The sequence below is a fragment of the Arvicola amphibius genome, chromosome 13 (genome assembly GCF_903992535.2).
Source record: "Arvicola amphibius chromosome 13, mArvAmp1.2, whole genome shotgun sequence".
Taxonomy (NCBI): Eukaryota; Metazoa; Chordata; class Mammalia; order Rodentia; family Cricetidae; genus Arvicola; species Arvicola amphibius.
The window spans coordinates 48,411,962-48,429,871 of record NC_052059.1 but is presented as its reverse complement, the minus strand read 5'-3'; the positions used below and the strand labels follow the sequence as shown (position 1 = coordinate 48,429,871).

General features: G+C 40.4%; 1 protein-coding gene across 1 annotated transcript; it reads right to left on the bottom strand.

Moving 5' to 3' along the window:
- Nucleotides 1–781: 781 nt before the first annotated feature.
- On the bottom strand, nt 782–17,910 carry Esco2 (establishment of sister chromatid cohesion N-acetyltransferase 2). Its single transcript, XM_038310451.1, has 11 exons — nt 17,703–17,910; nt 16,378–16,455; nt 14,681–15,422; nt 13,381–13,471; nt 11,942–11,999; nt 10,314–10,440; nt 8,803–8,934; nt 6,975–7,064; nt 6,388–6,528; nt 3,876–4,036; nt 782–1,485 (listed from the first exon to the last, which is right to left on the bottom strand). The coding sequence occupies exons 2-11, from the start codon at nt 16,440–16,442 to the stop codon at nt 1,353–1,355; spliced, it is 1,740 nt and encodes a 579-aa protein (XP_038166379.1). The 5' UTR covers nt 16,443–16,455; nt 17,703–17,910; the 3' UTR covers nt 782–1,352.

The following is a 17,910-nucleotide window of genomic DNA, read 5'->3' as shown; positions in this document are numbered from 1 at the left end:
CGATAGCAAACCAGTGTACATTTGAAACCTCTTAAGACATTAAGTGAATTAAGCTGCAAAACTCATCTGTATGATGTATCTAAACCCCAAAGTAGGATGATAGGGAAACTATGTCTTAGCATAATCTCTATAGTTTTGTTTTTTTTTTGTTTTCAAAGATATTTATGCTAAAAAATAACATTGGAGTATTAGCAGGATGTTATGAATTCTGGGGCCAGTGAGATTGCTCAGTAGATGTGCTTGTACAACCCTGGCCTCTTGACTTGGATCCTTAGAACCCATGGTAGAAAAGAACTGACTTCCAAGAGTAGTTAGTTAGTTCTCAGGCCTCCATATGGTACCTTGAAATGCACACATGCACACACAAACACTAATAATGACAACCATAAAACAATTATAATTGGTTTCTCATAAGTCATTGAACAATGAAATAATATTAATAAAATTTATAATAAAACATTTAAAGACATCTTGTGCAGAAAGTAGCATTAAAATGTTTGCATAATTACACACAATTTTAACACTTCCATATTGGTCTTGGAAAGTAGTACAGGCAAATTAGACTAAAGATGAACCAATCTTACAATGAACAATAAAACCTAAATACAAAAACTGATGTCTCATGCCAGATATCAGTTAAATAACCTTTAAGAACTAAAACAATCTGAGTAATTTTTTGCTTTAAAAATAAACGAGCATACAAATTATATTAGAAATTTGAATGCACTTAAGTGGACAGAGCATTCCATAAGTCATTATGTTCTTAGGTCCACTAGTTTGGTTCATGACTTCAATTACCTGGCAGCATTTTCATGCAATAAAAACATCAGATAACAGTGCCAATACAGTCTCATAATTTTATGGTAAGTGTGTTTTTGATTAACTTTAAGGGATTAATACTGTTACAGAACTATTTTATATAAATGGATATGAGACAATGATTTCTGCTATCTTATTACAAACAGGAAATTCAAAATACTTTCTAAGTAATTCAACTTAGCTGCTACAGTATGTTTACAAAGTGAGAATGTTGCATAAGGAATTCAGTGATCTCATTGTCTGTGTTTAGATTTGCCACTACTGATGGAGCATGAGACAACCATGATCTGAAGTGTGTTCATGTGATCCTTTATAAAGTGGCCCAGGTTCTGCAGAAGCCACCTAGGTTTTCAATATTAAGAACTCAGTGTATCCAAAGATTTTTTTTCTTTGAATCCCAAATAGTTCAATAAATTCTAACATATAAGAAATAAAACTGGTATGCACACGTGTACAAGCTTTACAACTGTCATTCTGACACTAGTTATTTAGCTGAACTTCACACAGTACCAGTTTTGTGGTTGCAAATGACTTTAGCTATGAAAATTATATACAAGGAAATTAGGGGTGTTGCAGTACTTAGTTGCAAATAATTTGCCATCTGGTGTTGGGTCAGAAAATGCAATTTCATTAGTGCTTAGAAAACAGCCGAACATGAAGCAATTCCTACAAAATAAAAAGAGAGAAAACATCACATTTATCAACTAAAATTTTAGATTTCAATTAAACACACGCATTAAACGATAATTGATTTTAAAAAGTACTACTATTTTTGGTGCCAGAATGCCTTGGATTCTCAGATGAGAAACTCAAAGGTCCACAGAGTAGAAAGAAAAAGAAAGCCAGTTTCCTCAAGTTTATCTTCTGACTTCCACATGTGTGCCATGGCATGTACACACCAAACATAAAATAACCACACCACCACCATCACAGAAAAACTATTTTTCTCAAAACAAATCTAAAGCTTCCTTGCTCTTGTTCAACTATAATTAAAAGTACTGAAAATGGAAGTAGTTAAAAGGGGTTCAAGGCTGGTGAAAAAGGCATTTACTGCCAAGTCTGAAGATCCAAGTTCAAACGCCAGTGTCCATATGGTGGTAGGAGAGAACAAATTCCTCCAAGTTGTCCTCTATATACATGCCACGGCACATGTTACCCACCTTCACCCCCAACAAAATAAATAAATGTTAAAAAAAAAAAACCCCAAATCCTAAAGGGAATTCTGTAAAATAAATAGCTATATTCCTCTGATAGCCAGTTTTGTCAATTTCATTGAATTAAGACATAGATGATCTGGTAAAGCACACCTCCAGATGTATCTAAATGAATCTACATGTAATTAGATCGTGAGGCTCTCATCTCAGATTTATCCTTGATGTGTTCATGCAATGGCCAATAGGAGGTGGTGCCTAGTTAGAGGAAAGATGTTGCTCAGGCATGTTCTTAGGAGCTCTGTCTTACACCTGCTTCTTCCTGTATTCCCCTGTATTTCTGCTTCTTAGACACCGTGAGCTCAGTTGTTGAGCTCCTCGGTGATGTCATGATGGACTGACACTTCTGAAACCAGGAGTCAAAGTAAATCACCCCACTTTAAACCATGTTAAGCGCCCTGTCACAGTCACCAAAAGGTAAAGAAAGCACTTCAAATTCTTCAATGTGGTAAAAAACAAAGGTGCCACGGGATACCCCAGGTTATTGGAGATAGTCTAAGCAAACCTGCACACAGCATCAAACACTTGGCAGTTCCTGACAGGCTGTGGCAGAAGCATCATTGGCTCATCTTTAGCTCAAGGATAGCTTAAGCTACACAGGAAGTTTTATGTCAAACAGAATATGAAAAAAGTAAACATCCAAAGCACTGATTCTCTACCTTCCCAAATCTGTAACCCTTTAATACAGTTCCTCATGTTGTGGTAACCCCAACCATAAAATTATCTTTGTTGCTACTTCATAACTATAGGACCATGAAAAATATGTATGTTTTTCAATGGTCGACCCACAGGTTGAGAACCACTGATCTACAATCACTATACAGTGTGTCCCTGCATGGGGAGGGGGAGAACCCTAATAAAAGGCACTTGAGAATAAGTCATGAAAATGAAAACTAGACTATCAATCAGATAAAGATATTGATACTGTCCCTTGAACTTGACCATTCTGTGGTTATGTAAGAACATAAATGTTCTTGTTAAGAAAATTAAACTGGGGGCTGAAGAGATGGCTCAGTGGTTGGGAATACATATACACTTGTAGATATGTGAAAAGAGAATGGCCCCATAGACTCATATTTATTTGAATACTTGGTTCCTAGTTGGTAGGACAGTTTAGGAAGGATTAGGAGGTATGTCACTGGGGACGGGCTTTGATATTTCTAAAGCCCGCACCATTGCCAGTAGCTTTCTGTGATGAGATGTGAGCTCTCATCTATGCTCTAGGAACACGCCTTCCTGGTATCTACTATGGTCATGAACTCTAACCCTCTGGAACCGTGAGCCCCCAAACTAAGTACTTTCTTTTATATGTTGCCTTGGTCGGTCATACTTTCTGTCACAGTAACGGACAAGTGACTAAAACAGGACTGCTCTTGCAGAGGACCTGAATTTGGTTACTAGCACCCACATTAGGTCTAGCTCCAGGGTTGATCTGATATATTTTTCTGGCCTCCAAAGACACTGCACTTACGTGGCTTATACATATATGCAAACACTGCCATAAAAAAAAAATCTTAGACAAAATGAGGTGCATGTTTGTAATTCTAGCACTTAAAATGGAAGAATCACTAGTTCAAGGTCAGTCAGGTCTAAGAATGAGTCCCTATCTCAACCATAAAATCCATCTGAAAAAGAAAATGCAAGAAAGGAAAAAGAATTATATTTAAGTTTGGCATGGAATACATAAGAGTTATTCCCTTCTTATCAACATTTGACTTAGTCTTTGACAGTATTTATACAGTAATGTTTTAATGAAATTCTTTTGTTTGGCTCATGAGCCAAGGGAGGTTCTGGGAATGCTAGTAAGTCATTGTGTACCATTCTAGAGCTCTAAGGTCTCCTTACCTGACTGTGTCTACCAGTCGTCTTGCAATGCGCTTTCTTCTTTTCAGTCTGAAGACCCAGATTCTACTTATCCCACAGATTGCAGGTTCTGGTACATCTGAACACCGCCAAGCTCTAGAACATTCTTTACTGGCACTTGGTTCTGATAGGACACGAAAGGCCTGTAATAGCACACAGTAACATCTACAGACTTTTCTTTTACAAAGCAAAGTACATAAATAAATTCAAACTTCAAACAAAACCTGCCTGTAGTTAATCAAGCTCCAAAAATTATTGTTATTCCTTAAATTCTTATATTTATGTGTATGAGTGTTCCTTCTGCCATGTGTGCATGTGCACTTATGACCCTGGTGTCTGAAGAGGTCAGAAGAGGGCACTGGATCCACTGGAACTGGAGTAACAAATGATTATGAACCACAGGCTGATATTAAGCTAAAAAGCTTCTTCATAGGAAAGGACACTACATAGTGAAAGACCATTTTAGGAAAAAACATCTACAAACCATTCATGTTATAAGGAGTTTAAGTCCAAAATAAAAAAGGAACTCAACAGAAGAAAATACTGCAAATCTCCAAATGAAACAAGGGTCCAGCAAGATGGTTCAATAGAAAAAGCATTTGCTGTACAACCTGACAATCTGAGGTTTATTCCCTAGATCTCACAGAGGAAGGAAAGAAGCAACAACACATGTGCCACACTCTGACCCATCACATACACAATCAAAATAAAATAAAATTTAAGTAGTGGGACAAGGACCCAACTACCCCCTTTGAAAAAGACCCACGAATGGCTCACAGGTGTTAAAGGAATGCTCAATACTACCATAATCACGGAAATGCAAACTAGAACAAAGAGGTATCACATCACATCCATTAGAATGGTTATTATATAAAAGTAAAAAAAGTTTTGGCCAAAGAGGGAACAAAGGGAACCCATATATGCAGTTGGTGGGAATATAATAATCAGCAGTGGAAACAGTACAGAAATCTCTCAAGACAAACATACCAAAATCAAAACAACAAAAACTTTGACTCCGTGCTCCCACTTCAACGTAATGTATCCGAAAGAAAACATAGGAGGCTGAAGATACTGCTCAGGTTCATTGCAGCATCACACACAGTGAACCTACACAGGGCCCAGAATCAACTTAAGTATCCATCAATGAAAAAATAAAAGTCAAGGAAATTCTATTCAACCATAACATGAAATCTTGTCATTGGATGGACCCATAGGACATGCCAAGCACAACTGGCAATCACTAAATGGCAGATCTTGCACAGTTGAACAAATACAGAACATAGAAGTCGAACCCATAGAAGCTGAGAGTAAAATAGCTATCGACAAGTACTAATAGAAGACAGTGGGGGAAGGTCGTGGAGAATGCTTGTCAATGCTTCATTTAGGCAGAGTAAGTTCTGGAGGTCTCTGTGTGTTTGTATGTTTTAATGTATACATTTATACAAGTATAGGGAAAGCCCAGTATAGTTAAGATATAGTTAAGCCAGACCCAGTGGCACAGGCCTGAAACACAGGAGGCTGAGGCAGGAAGATCCCAACTTCAAGGCCCAACTTATCATCTTGCAAAGAATTTCTTACAAAAAGTGTAAGTTGGTGTTTTAACCTGTAGTTATAGACATTATGAGTTAACTAAGTGAATCAAGGAAGTCAACATTTTATCGCCATACTTATTTCCTGTGAGGGAAACACTGAAGATGTAATTTCAACATTTTCAAGTATGCACACACATGTGTACAAACACAAAGTGATACTGGAATCAACCTAGAATCTTTTGCATGCTAGCCACATAAATGTTCTACTGCTGACCCTTGGTTCTTTTGTTGTCAGCCAAAGTAGTCTCTTTGCTTTCTTTCACAGAACCAACTTCATTAAGGTATAACTCACAATTCATGAATATTTGGCCTTACTGCTAATACAAACAAGTTCCTTTTCTCTAACTTATAATAACAAGATAACTATTTTAGAACACTGCTTATTAGTGTCTAAAATAGATTCTAGTTGGGTATAGTGGCATACACCTTTTATCCCAGACTTAGGAGGCAGAGGCAGGAGGATCTTTATGTATTCAATTCCAGGCCAGTCACAGCTAGAGACCCTGCCTTAAAAACAAAACAAAACAAGCGGGGTGGTGGTGGCGCACACCTTTAACCCCAGCACTTGGGAGGCAGAGGCAGGTAGATCTCAGTTCGAGGCCAGCCTGGTCTACAAGAGCTAGTTCCAGGACAGGCTCTAGAAACTACAGGGAAACCCTGTCTCGAAAAAAAAAACCAAACAAACAAAAAAACACATTCTAAGCGAGGAATAAGCAATGATTTTGCTAAATACATCCACTAAGCTGCTATGTAATAACTTAGGTCTACAGATTCTTATATAAAAATCACTATATTTTTATACTCCCAGGTAGGAAAACATAAAAACAACACTTATTCTGCTTAAGACAAAATACTAGATACAGTGTAAATTATTTTAGTAACCGACAGGACATGCAGCATACCTGTTTGATGGGCTCTGCTATTAAACAGCCCACTACTTTCTTTTCATCAATAAAGAGGAAAGTTTTGGTTTTGTTTGGACACATGGGAACAACCTGATGGAAGCCCAATTCCAGATCCACAAGCTCTTGGACATCTTCTACCTAACAGTGGTAAAGAGCAGAAGGTGAATTTGTGTATACTCACAAACACGATCACTATCATTTAGCATCTTTTGTTTCTATTTCTTTTAATTTATATACATTCAAACTTATTTCAGAATCAATGCACACACCTGCTACTTGGGAAAAAGGGCTTAAGAAACCACTTAAAAGAACGCTTAACAGACACTCAGAATCCTAGGAGAGAGGAGGAGGCAGAGGCACCAGGCAGACTTTTAGCTTTATTTATTATTCCTGTTGGCGACATTCAACTCGGAAACAGAAGCAGCATCAATTGAGAACTAACACATCCGACCTGGACACTGTATGAGCCACTATGAACTGTGAACGCTTAGGCCTATGCAACAAGGAAGGCTGCTGGCCAAACCATTCCACAGTTCACTATGGTGGGTTTGAGTGAGGAGAGAACGAGAAAAATAATCCCATACCTTTTTGATGGCATAACTTGGATCCTGTGGCAGGACCAACACAATCTTCCCATCCCAAAACTGTGCTACTACCCGCTCTCTTTTCCAGCCCTGCCGAAGGGAGGAAAGAGAAAAAAAAATTATTAATTTATAAACAAACACATAAAATACTTTGGTTTGGAGAGGACTGGTGGTCAAACAGTGAGTGACAGGAAAGGCAAGATGGAGGTTCTGGCCTCGACTACCCACAGCGTAGACAAAGGGTACTTAGCCTTAATCAGAGACAATTCTCCCTGTGGTCAATGGCGGAAAATATTCATGGCTGTTCAAAGTGCTGAAAACAAGCTTTTAGCCCTGACATGACATTTATACCATTCCCTCTAAGACTCAGATAACATCACAGAAGAGAAAATAGAGCCAGAAGACAGGCAGCAGGGCTGCGAAGCGCCATCTTGTGGGCAAGATGCAGCAACTGCAATCCTGAACTCAGCACCCGTAGCCCGCACTGGACATGAGTAAGATCTGCTAAATTATGAGTAGGCGGGGGCAGCAAGCTGAGTCCCAGGAAGTGAAAGATCACAAAGAGAGGATACAAATGGACTAGAGAGAGAGATAAACCCAGGAAATACTAAGGCCCAAATGCTCCCTACCTTTCAGCAACTCAGCATAGGCCTGATCCTATATTGCTTGAATACTTGTACCCTGCTGATAGCGCTGTTTGAGTTGGTTATAAAACCTTTGGGAAATGGAGTTTAGATGGAGAAAGTGGGCTACTGGGGGTACTTTTCTAGTTGGGTTCCATTTCCTGTTCACTCTTTGCTTCTTGAACGTGGATAACAACAATGCTGGCCTCCTGCTACCATGCCAGAAGCTATGTCTTCATGATGGTGGGATGGCTCCCTTCAACTATAATCCATAAAAAAACCCTTCCCTCTTTAAATTAATTCCTATCAAGTATTTTGTCACAGTAGAGAGAAAATGGGTTTTACACAAAGGAATGCAGAAACTCATTCACATATTCCCCCTTTAGTGTTTCTGCCCACATCCCTCTCAGTGTGTAGACCCTTACAGGGATACAGTCCTCTAAAGCCTACCGATTGTGCTCGGTTATTTCTCTACTCCCATGGTTTCTGTCGGGGAACCTTCTCCATGCATGTGCATATGTGACAAACATGCGCTGGCGATGTCCTTATACTTTCGCCCCATATGTGAAAAGAGTACATGTTCATACCACTCTAATCCAATATCCCGCAGAGTACAGGGTCTACCTAATCCAGTACACCAGGACTGAGGAATCTGAACAGCCTTCCGTACAACCTAGCAGGCTTGGTTACAGCTTCCGTCATATGTGCTTAGTGTATGCAAGGACCGTCCTTGATGCCTGGCACTGAAGGATAACAAAGCTAGCTTTTTTATATCATCAACCTCAGTTACTTTTATTTCTCAGGATTGTGTGTGTGTGCCAGTCAGAAGAGGACATTACGTGTCCTGCTCTTTCATTCTCTTATTTCCTTGAGACAGGGTCCTCACTGAATCTGTAACCCAGAAATCCTTTTCCACACTCCCTACAGCCCTGGGGTTCTAGGCTCCTATGCAGTCACATCTGGTGCAGCAACTACTCTTCCCCTCAACCTTCCTAATGCTGCAACACTTCAGGACAGTTCTTCAGGTGTGGTGACCCCAACCTTACGATCCTCCTGTCTCAAACTCTTCCCAAGTTCTGGGATCACAGGTGGGAGCTAAGATGCCTAACTAAGCTCTACTGCAAGTAGTGAAATATTTATGGATATATAGATTTTCCAACAATGGCACAAACTGCCTTCCATACAGTTAAGCCTTCTCGACTCACCACATATTTAATTCCCTCCAGAAATCTGTGGTGATGCTGGAGATGCTGCATCTCGTCTTCAGGGTTGGAAGCAGTATAGATCATGCCGCAAGACTTACATATCGTCATCCCAAAATGTTTCTGACCCGCGTCCTTGAAGAACAAGCAAGCAAACAAAAGCATAAACCCCAATAAGTGGATGAACAATGGATCTTTTTAAAAATTATTAATTTTTATTATTTTATGTGCATTGGTGTTTTGCCTGCGCGTATGTCTGTGTGAAGGTGTCAGATCTTAGAGTTACAGACAGTTGTGAGCTGCCATGTAGGTGCTGGGATTTGAACCCAGGTCCTCTGGAAGAACAGTCAGTACTCTTTACTGATCCATCTCTGCAGGCCCACAATGGACCTTCTTTAGGAAGGACATGAAAGAGCAAGAAAAAGCAAAAGCCTCATATCAAAGAGAAGGAACAACATTCTCAGACTTCTGTATTAATCATTGCTTTGTCTTAAGTCACTTAGAGTGTTAAATTCTTTATTCTTAAATACTAAAATGTTCTGCATCAAGAATTGATAAAGTTCTACAAATGTCATTCTCTTAAAGTATTGTGTTTAATGCCCTTGAAAATACTAGACTCTGAATTATTAACAGGGATTGGCAGTTTTTCTGTGAAAAGGTAGAAGGTAATACTTCAGGCTTTTCAGATCACGTGTGGTTTGCCACTGCTGTATCTGAGTGAGATGTATTTGAACACTTGGTCCCTGGCCGGTGGTGCTGTTTGGGAAGGTTATGGAGCCTTGCTGGAGGAAGTACAACACTGGAGTTGGGGTGGACTTTGAGAGCTTATAGACTTGGCCCCTTCTTGCTGTTGTCTCTGCTTCCTGTGTGAGGCTGAAATGCAGCTAGCCAGCTCCCTACTCTGGCTGCCTGCTCTTGTGTCATGATGACTCCCCTCTGGAACCAAAGGCCAAAACAAACTCCATGACTCATGGTATTTTTATTATAGCAACAGGAAAAAGTAACTAATGCAGTCATCTAGTCTTCTCTTTGCTTTACAACGTCCGAAAGCCTAAGCCTGGAGGTACAGACTTATAGCTATCACAGAGGCTGAGGTAGAAGGAATGTTAACTTAGTAAAATTCTGTCCCCAAATAAAAAGCCTTGTAGGTGGGTGCAGTGTAGCTTAGTGGTAGAGTCTTGCCTATCCATGAAGGAGACCATGGGGCTCAATTCCTAGAACCACAAACAAAAACCACATAAAAATGTTAACTACTATTTTCAGCTCACGGATTATGGAACTGGTTCCAGTCCATGGCCATAGTTTTTGCTAAACTTAGCTCTAATTTCTGACCTGGAAGAAACCATTCCTACTCAAACACTAGCACTATGAGCTACAAAGTACTGGCTAGCTTTAAATGCTACCGCAACAAAACTGGCAATTACAAACCTGGAAATCTATAACCCAAGAAGACCACGCTGAAAGGCTGACTGCATGTTCTACTTGTGGAAAGGGTTTATTTTAAATTTACTTACAATGATGAGCTGGTCTTTTCCTCCTTTATTTGTATCTCTGGAATTCATATTTTTCTGCGCAATTGTCTGTTTCAAGAAGTTAGTACATGCAGTGGATTCCATAGAAGACTGTTCTTCAGGTGGAGACCTTCAAAGAGAAAGTTGGTAAATATCATTGAACAGTGGGAAGCTTGAGGTTCACCCAGAGAAATAATCAAAGAACATAATAAAGAAATTCAGTGTCAAGACTCAAATTCAGATCTGACTTATATCCAAAGAACTTTTCCCTGTAGTATCAGGCACACATACACAGAATTACTTTGGAAGCTAACTTCGCTCGAAAAATGGACTTTTCTTTACTGTTAGATCTTAGGACAATATTTACCCATTTAACTTTGATTTTTTTTTTCTTTGAGACAGGGTCTCTTGTAGCCCAGGATAGTCCTGAACTTACTACGTAGCCTAGGATGGCCTTGAACTTTTTTTTTTTTTTTTGGTTTTTCGAGACAGGGTTTCTCTGTGGCTTTGGAGCCTGTCCTGGAACTAGCTCTTGTAGACCAGGCTGGTCTCGAACTCACAGAGATCCGCCTGCCTTTGCCTCCCGAGTGCTGGGATTAAAGGCGTGCGCCACCATCGCACGGCTATTTACCCATTTAAATAAAGAAAATTCCTAAGTAGATGTTCATGTTGAATCTCATAGATCCAAGGCAATCAAAGACACCAGGATATTAGGATCCAACAATCTTTACTTGGGTAATTATGTGCCAGTGAGAAACCCTATCTCAAAAAACCAGGTGGATGGCTCCTTAAGAATGTCATCCAAGGTTGACCTCAGGCTTCCATAGTCTATGTGCACATGGGTCCACATGAGAGGATGGGGGAGGAGGAAGCGGAGAAAGATGAGGGAGAGAGAAAACTTGGCCAAAAATTTCTTTGCTGAATAATTGGTCATTCAACACCAAATGGGTGTTTTTTAGCAAGATGTTCAGACAATACAAAATTTGGATCTTCTACTTGTCATGTTCTCTGCCTACCCACACCACCTCCCCATCACGGTATTTAGTTAGCTTCAGCCACAGCTTAAAATAGCACTAAACCACTTTTAATTATTTACTTCTCTGGGCACAGTTTTTCCCATTTGTAAAATGCAAGATACTAATACCTGTATTGATTATAAATGTTCATTAAAATTTAGTTATCATTAATATAGTGTCACCTAGGAAGGCAATATAACCCACAGTGAGCTTTTGATTCAAATGTGAAGTCTATTCCTAGCCCCAACACTGAGCATGTATTAGCTGTACAGTGGTGGCTAAATTAATTAGTTTCCTCAATTGAGATGTAATTATAACAATACTAATAGTATGTACCTTCTAGATCGTCCTGAGGATCTTTAAGTGAAATAATAACCTAATTACTACAAGCTAGCTACTATATTATAATGTAATGATTATTACTCAAGTCCATAAAGATAAATTCCATCTCTATGAAAAAAAAAAAAAAACTAATCTCATCTTCTATTCTCAATATTATTATTTCCCCTTAGTGGTATGGGGGGGGGAAGCTCTTCAAATGAAGTAGCCTTATAAGAGAAAAGGAAGCCTATATAACTAATAAAATTAAAATGGCAGAGCAAAAATAATTCCTACCTTTTTGTATTCACTGAAGAAACACTGAAGATGGGATAGATGACAGACTCGGGAGAAACTGTTAAGGGGAAAACGAGCAATAGTTGCATTACCAAAGAAACACTAAGCTGACTCATAAGACTCTGAAGGTAGCAAGAACAAAACACTTACATTACCTGACTTTAAGAATCAACCATAATCAAGAAACACAAATTTCCAAAAAGAGTCAGGTAGGTCAATGGAACAAAGGAGAAATTGCCCCATACAAATAAACCAAAAATTTGTGGCAGAGTCAAAGGTAGTCTGATAGATGGTGCTAGAACAATTGGGCATCCATTCAAAACGGATCACCAATCAAAACATAAGTTATGAAAGTATAGGCTAAATCCTGTGACGCTAGAGACATCAATATGAAACTCATGCTAAAAGACGAAGACACACAGAAATAATTGTTTGTGCTCTCCAGTCCTGTCTGGACAGAGGGCCTGAAAACGATGGCACTCTAGTAACACATACTCAGAGCCCTGATTTCTAAATACCATTCTCCAATAAAAGGGGTCAAAGCTCTGTGGAGAAATTGCTGATTCCAGGGCCAGAGCAAGAGAAATACAGAATGATCCCATAACAAATGTAGAAATCAGACAACACTCAAAGAGAACTAACCTGAAAAACAACCTTCATGGTCAAAACAGAACAATTTGAGCAATAAAAATTATACTGCACTTAAGCCCAAAATATAAAATAAACATTCATTTACCCATAATGACACACATCCATGAGCTCATTTGTTTATTTAAATGAGGGAATAAATAGAAAAACCTGAGAACATTTAATTTCCTAGAGAGCATAGACAGGGCTCAGTAGATAAATCACCTGAGGTGGAGCCCTGATCCCAGTTCAACCCATATTAAAAACAAACAAACAAACAAACAAACAACAACAACAACCACAAGAAAAAAAACCCAAACAATCGGATGCAGAGTTTGGTGCCTATAATCCCGTTTCTCCTATGGGGACATGGAGTTAGAGGAGAATCATAAGGAAGCTCAAAGGCCAGTTAGTGGGAATCACAGAAACGAGAGACCCTGACTAAACAAGGTGGAAACTGAGAACCCACTCCTGAAAGTTATCCTCTGACCTGCACACATGACCATGCCATAAGGGCCCCTATAGTCACACCCACAATAGTAGAGAGCTTAGGGAATTTAGAACGAGCCAGAAATTACTTAAGGATAAATTTGTTTTTTTCCTGTCTGATGTTTTAACCTACAATCTCCTTTCCTGCTTTTCAAAACACAGGTGACAAAGGTTCCCTAGAGATAAACAGATATTAGTAATAGGCACAGTAATTTTTTAAAGGCCCAGAAAATATTAGTATATATAATTCTATATCGATACATATTAAACAGTGAAGCCTGTTACAAGTTGCTAGCCTGATTAATGTGAATTTTCTTACTTACTTGTCTTGTTCTCACCGAGTGAATTCTCTGAAGGAAAACCATGTTTATCAGGTTTACATTCTTTTGAAGAAACTGCGGCACCTGAGGAATTCTGAAAATGATGAACAGGTTAAGAAATAAAGAAATCCTAATTCTTAGTTGTTTTCCCATCTAAAATCATCTTTTAAATGTCAGAGCACAGATATAGACATAGACTACAGTACTTGTAAAAAACGGAAGCTTCAAGGACTGGAGAGATGGTGCAGTGGCTTAGAGTGCTGGTTGCTCTTCCCAAGGACCCAGGTGCGGTTTTCAGTACCCACGTGGTGGTTCTAGTCTGTAGCTCCTGTTCCCTCTTTTTTTTTTTTTTTTTGTTTTTTGTTTTTTTTGTTTTTTTGAGACAGGGTTTCACTGTACTTTTAGAGCCTGTCCTGGAACTAGCTCTTGTAGACCAGGCTGGCCTCGAACTCACAGAGATCCGCCTGCCTCTGCCTCCCAAGTGCTGGGATTAAAGGCGTGCGCCACCACCGCCCGGCCTGTTCCCTCTTTTGGACTGAGGGCACTAAACACACACATTCACATACCTACATACAGGTAAAATATTCATACATATTAAAAGTATTAATAATAAATCTTTTTTTAAAGTATAAAGATGAAGATGGCAGAATGAATAATTATAGACCATTCTTTTTATAATAATGAACTTTTAAAGGTTAGTAAAAATAGAAAAATAAACTTTTTCAAACTAGGAAGGGCTAATTCTCATCATGGACTTTAAGAAACAATAACCAGGGCAGGAGAGACAGCCTGAAGTGCCTGCTGTGCAGGGTGAGGACCTGGTTCTAGCACCTGGTGCTTGTGATCCCTGAACCAGGGTAGCATAACGACCCTGGGCCAATGAAGAAAGCCAATCTCAAAAAATCTCGAGGTAGATGGCACGTGAGAAACACTTGCCGTTGGCCTCTCATTTCTATTGTGAGTGCATGTGCATGCATGTACGCATACACACAGTAATAGCAACCAGTTCTGGAGTCATTAGAGGGAGTTGTCAGTAACAAGTCCTACTGTTTTTTTGTTTGTTTGTTTATTTTTGTTTTTTTCCCCTGGCTTTTGGAGACTGGGTTTCTCTGTTGCTTTGGAGCCTGTCCCGGAACGAACTTTTGTAGACCAGGCTGGTCTCGAACTCAGAGATCAGCCTGCTCTGCCTCCCACGTGCTGGGATTAAAATTGTGTGCCATCACTGCCCAACTTTTTAATTCCTACTTTTTAACAGTGGCAGAGAAAAACAAAAAGGAAAATAAAATGATACATTTAACTTTACCTTTCTTAGCTTCTCTTCATTTTTACTTCTTGCACCCAGTAGCTCAACATTCAATTTCTCTTCCGCCAACAAGGACTTTGGTACTCGCTTGGCCTCTGGGACAGCGTCTTCGGCCACCTCTGGTTCATTTTTCTGTAATGGCTTATCTTCCAGGGATGATTTCTTAAGAGAGTTTCTTTTCCTAACAAAAAATGCTGCTCCCCCCTGGAGTGTGACTTGTGGTTTTATTTTCTGGCTTAGCACCCGAGGAGGAGTATGTGGATGATTTCCTGTGGGTAAACAGCTGTTCTCTTTATCCACAACTGGCTTCGAGCTTTTAGGGTTTCTTGATATTGACTTGATGTGCTTAAAATTCGGTTGATAGTTAGCAGTTAAACTCTTCTGTGGTTTTTTGCTTTTCTTGGTACGGGTTGGTTTTCTCTGCATTTTCTCTATCACACTGGATTTATCTCCATTTTTAGTTGCTGGACAAATAGATCTACTCTCTCTTATCAACTTCCTCTCAAGTGGACTGAGGTACTGCTTATTTTTATTGTAGAAAGATGCAGTAGACACAACAGATTTAAAAAGTGAACTGCAGTTTGCAAATGGCAACCTATTATTTTCCGCTACTTTGAGAGGACTTGAAGTGAAATGGCCTTGGTAGGAGCAAGACTTTTCTCCCTTTTGATCACTGCTTTGGCAAGTATGGCTTTCAGAAAAGCTTAAATTTAATTTGTTTGACGAAGTATCTGTTAATAGGCTATAAAAAGAAAAGAAACAAAGTTCACCAGTAAGTTCGGCATTTTTCTTTAAAATTTAGACCCAATAATAAATTTCTTCCTACTAATACATCCCTCTCCATTGTTTGACAGGTTCACATTATCTATTAATTTAACATAATCCTCAAATTCTGTCTTTATTAAATAAAGCACTTAAATATAGTTCTAAAGTTAACTTTCATAAGCCGGGCTTGGTGGTGCCTTTGATCCCAGCACTCAGAGACAGATCTCTATGAGTTCAATGCCAGCCTGATCTACATATAGTTTCAGAACAGCCAAGACTACATAGAGAGACCCTGTCACAAAGAAAACAAAAGGCAAACAGAAAGATAACATTCATAAAAGCAAACAGTAAAGCCGGGCGGTGGTGGCACACGCCTTTAATCCCAGCACTCGGGAGGCAGAGGCGATCTCTGTGCGTTCGAGACCAGCCTGGTCTACAAGAGCTAGCTCCAGGACAGGCTCTAAAGCTGCAGAGAAACCCTGTCTCGAAAAAAAAAACCAACCAACCAACCAAACAAACAAATAAATAAATAAAAGCAAACAGTACTTACAAAGAAGCTTTATGTACATGTATATGTATTTCAAAATCTATTTCTCTGTCTCTCACCGGCTGTGGGCATGGTGGTACTTACATTTAGTCCCAGCATTTGGAGGGCAAAGGCAGGAAGATCTCAATGAGTTTTAAGGTCAGCCTGGCATCCATAGTTAAGACTGTCTCAAATAATTAAAAAAAAACAAAACAAAGCAAAGCAAAGCTGGGCTGTAGAAGCACATGCCTTTAATCCCAGCACTCGGGAGGCAGGGACAGGTGGATCTCTGTGATTTTGAGACCAGCCTGGTCTACAGGGCAAGTTCTAGGACAGGCTCCAAAGCTACAGAGAAACCCTGTCTCGTCAAACAAAAACAAACAAAAGAGTTCTTATGTAGACTTACCTATCACCATTATCAGCATTCAGAATCTGTCGTTTTCTCTTCCTTGGAGTAAAAGCTGCCATCATCTTAAGTGAATTCCTAAAAGCAATAAATAGGTTGGTAATAATCAAAGTGATCAAGGGGATAGAAAATGCAATATGTCAAAATTGTATTTTAAAAATCTGAATTCCAGATGGGCAGTGGTAGCAAACTCCTTTAATCCCAGCATTTGGGAGTCAGAGGCAGGCGGATCTCTTGTGAGTTCAAGGCCAGCCTGGTCTAAGGTGGGAATTCCAGGACAGCAGGGGCTGCACAGGGAAACCTTGTCTCAGGATAAAAAAAAAAAAAAAAAATCTGAATTCCAAATAAGCGATTGTAAATAAAAAACCAAGGAAATAGTGCCTCATGTAGCTGAGGCTGGCCTCAAATTCCAACTCTCTGTGTAGCCAAGGAGGAACCTGGAGAACGTTTGAGCTTTCCAAGGCTGGGATCACAGGCTGAGCCAGCATGCCTGTCTCCAAATAACAGATTTTTTTTTTTTTTTTAAAAAAAAAGAGCAAACTAGTCAAGTGTAAGGGTGCTAATGGGAAGCTGAGGCAAAAGGATCCTGAGTTAGAGAAGCAAAGCAGTAAATGATAATATTAGAGACTTTAACGGCAACAGAAGGGAAGGGGGGTGGATTGGGGAAATACTGCCCACACCTACGTATTTAGAACAGAAAGTTGAGCTTACTGACAAGGTCAGGCGGACCCTAATTAGGGGCACGCCATCCTTTAATGAAACTAATCACGCCAAGTTTTAGCACTCCTGGTAGGCCTTCCTTGGCACCGTCCTCCCTCCACCATGCCCACTGATGGATGCTCTTGTCCCCCGGCTCCCCTGGCACCCTGGGCCTCCTCCCTAGTGCACTTAGCATACATTCTGGGCTAACCATCTCCACAGTCAGCACGTTCGGTGGCCGCAGAGCCCGTGCGGACCCTTCTTGAATCTGAGCAAGGAGATGAGGGAAGGACAGTCATCCCCACAGGTCCCAGCTAGGCTCCCTCGCAGGAGCTTCCCTATTTACAAACGCCCCGGAGCTCGTCAGGCAGCTGCTAAGGAGACACCGCAGGCAAGCCTTTTCCCACAGAGAGGTAACTCTAGAATGTTCTTCCCTTCCTTTCTCCTTCCTTCGGATCTGGTATGTCAGCCCCACAGAATTCTGCAAGCGCGACCTCTAAGCTAAACGCAAAGTCTGCGGGGATGAGGGGCGACCCAGCCCGGCTGCGGTGAGCAGCTGGCACCCGGAGCATGAGTCCCGCGTGAGCAGCAGGTTCACTGCCAAGTCCCCTGCCCCGTGACGTTACCTGCGTTCCTCAGTCTCCGGCTGGCTCGGCGTGCACTCGGGCAGGGAACCCACACAGACAGCGCTCCGCCGCTCGGCGACCCCACACAGCTCTCCTCACAGGAGCCCGGCGCTCTGCCAGGGCTTTCAAATTCACGCGCGCCACTTGAGACCAAGATTGCTGCATTCTGATTCGTCGCCGCTCGGCGCGTCCTGGAGCCTGAGCCATG